This window comes from Chiloscyllium plagiosum, unplaced genomic scaffold (assembly GCF_004010195.1).
Source record: "Chiloscyllium plagiosum isolate BGI_BamShark_2017 unplaced genomic scaffold, ASM401019v2 scaf_3331, whole genome shotgun sequence".
In the NCBI taxonomy this organism is placed as follows: domain Eukaryota; kingdom Metazoa; phylum Chordata; class Chondrichthyes; order Orectolobiformes; family Hemiscylliidae; genus Chiloscyllium; species Chiloscyllium plagiosum.
The window spans coordinates 20,225-21,121 of record NW_025210950.1 but is presented as its reverse complement, the minus strand read 5'-3'; the positions used below and the strand labels follow the sequence as shown (position 1 = coordinate 21,121).

At 49.5% G+C, this 897-nt stretch overlaps 1 protein-coding gene across 1 annotated transcript in view; it reads left to right on the top strand.

The window, feature by feature from the left end:
• Positions 1-50: 50 nt before the first annotated feature.
• The window catches only part of LOC122546981 (plectin-like), a 14,907-nt gene continuing 14,060 nt past the window's right edge, over positions 51-897 (top strand). Inside the window, exon 1 of the mRNA XM_043685582.1 lies at positions 51-212. Within this exon, the coding sequence (XP_043541517.1) occupies positions 51-212 (162 nt within the window). The remainder of the gene's footprint in view (positions 213-897) is intronic.

The following is an 897-nucleotide window of genomic DNA, read 5'->3' as shown; positions in this document are numbered from 1 at the left end:
CCACAATAATACACTGACACAACGCGAACATCAACACAAGAACTTCTGCAATGGACAGGATCAAAACACAATTTACACAAAAGGTGCACAAAACAGACATAACGGGGCAGGAACAAAACCGACAGATCTCTGGACAGATCAAAACCATGGCGTACATATACAAAATATATCACGGTTTGGTGTTTTATGCGGTGCAGTACCGGTGGGGACAGGTGTGTCCCCACGTTATAATGTTGGGGTCCAGTACTGTTAGGGACTGGTCTGTCCCATGTTATAATGCAGGGTTACAGACTGGTGGGGGACTGGTCTGTCACTGTAAAACACTAGCATACAGTACTGGTGGGGACAGGTCTGTCACTGTATAACACTGTGGTACAGTACTGGTCCAGTACTGTTAGGGACTGGTCTGTCCCATGTTATAATGCAGGGTTACAGACTGGTGGGGGACTGGTCTGTCACTGTAAAACACTAGCATACAGTACTGGTGGGGACAGGTCTGTCACTGTATAACACTGTGGTACAGTACTGGTGGGGACAGGTCTGTCACTGTATAACACTGGGGTACAGTACTGGTGGGGACAGCTCTGTCCCTGTATAACACTGGGGTACAGTACTGGTGGGGACAGGTCTGTCACTGTATAACAGTGGGGTACTGTACTGGTGGGTACAGGTCTGTCACTGTATAACACTGGGGTACAGTACTGGTGGGGACAGGTCTGTCACTGTATAACACTGGGGTACAGTACTGGTGGGGACAGCTCTGTCCCTGTATAACACTGGGGTACAGTACTGGTGGGGACAGGTCTGTCTCTGTATAACACTGGGGTACAGTACCCGCGGGGACAGGTCTGTCACTGTATAACACTAGGGTACAGTACTGGTGGGGACAGGTCTGTC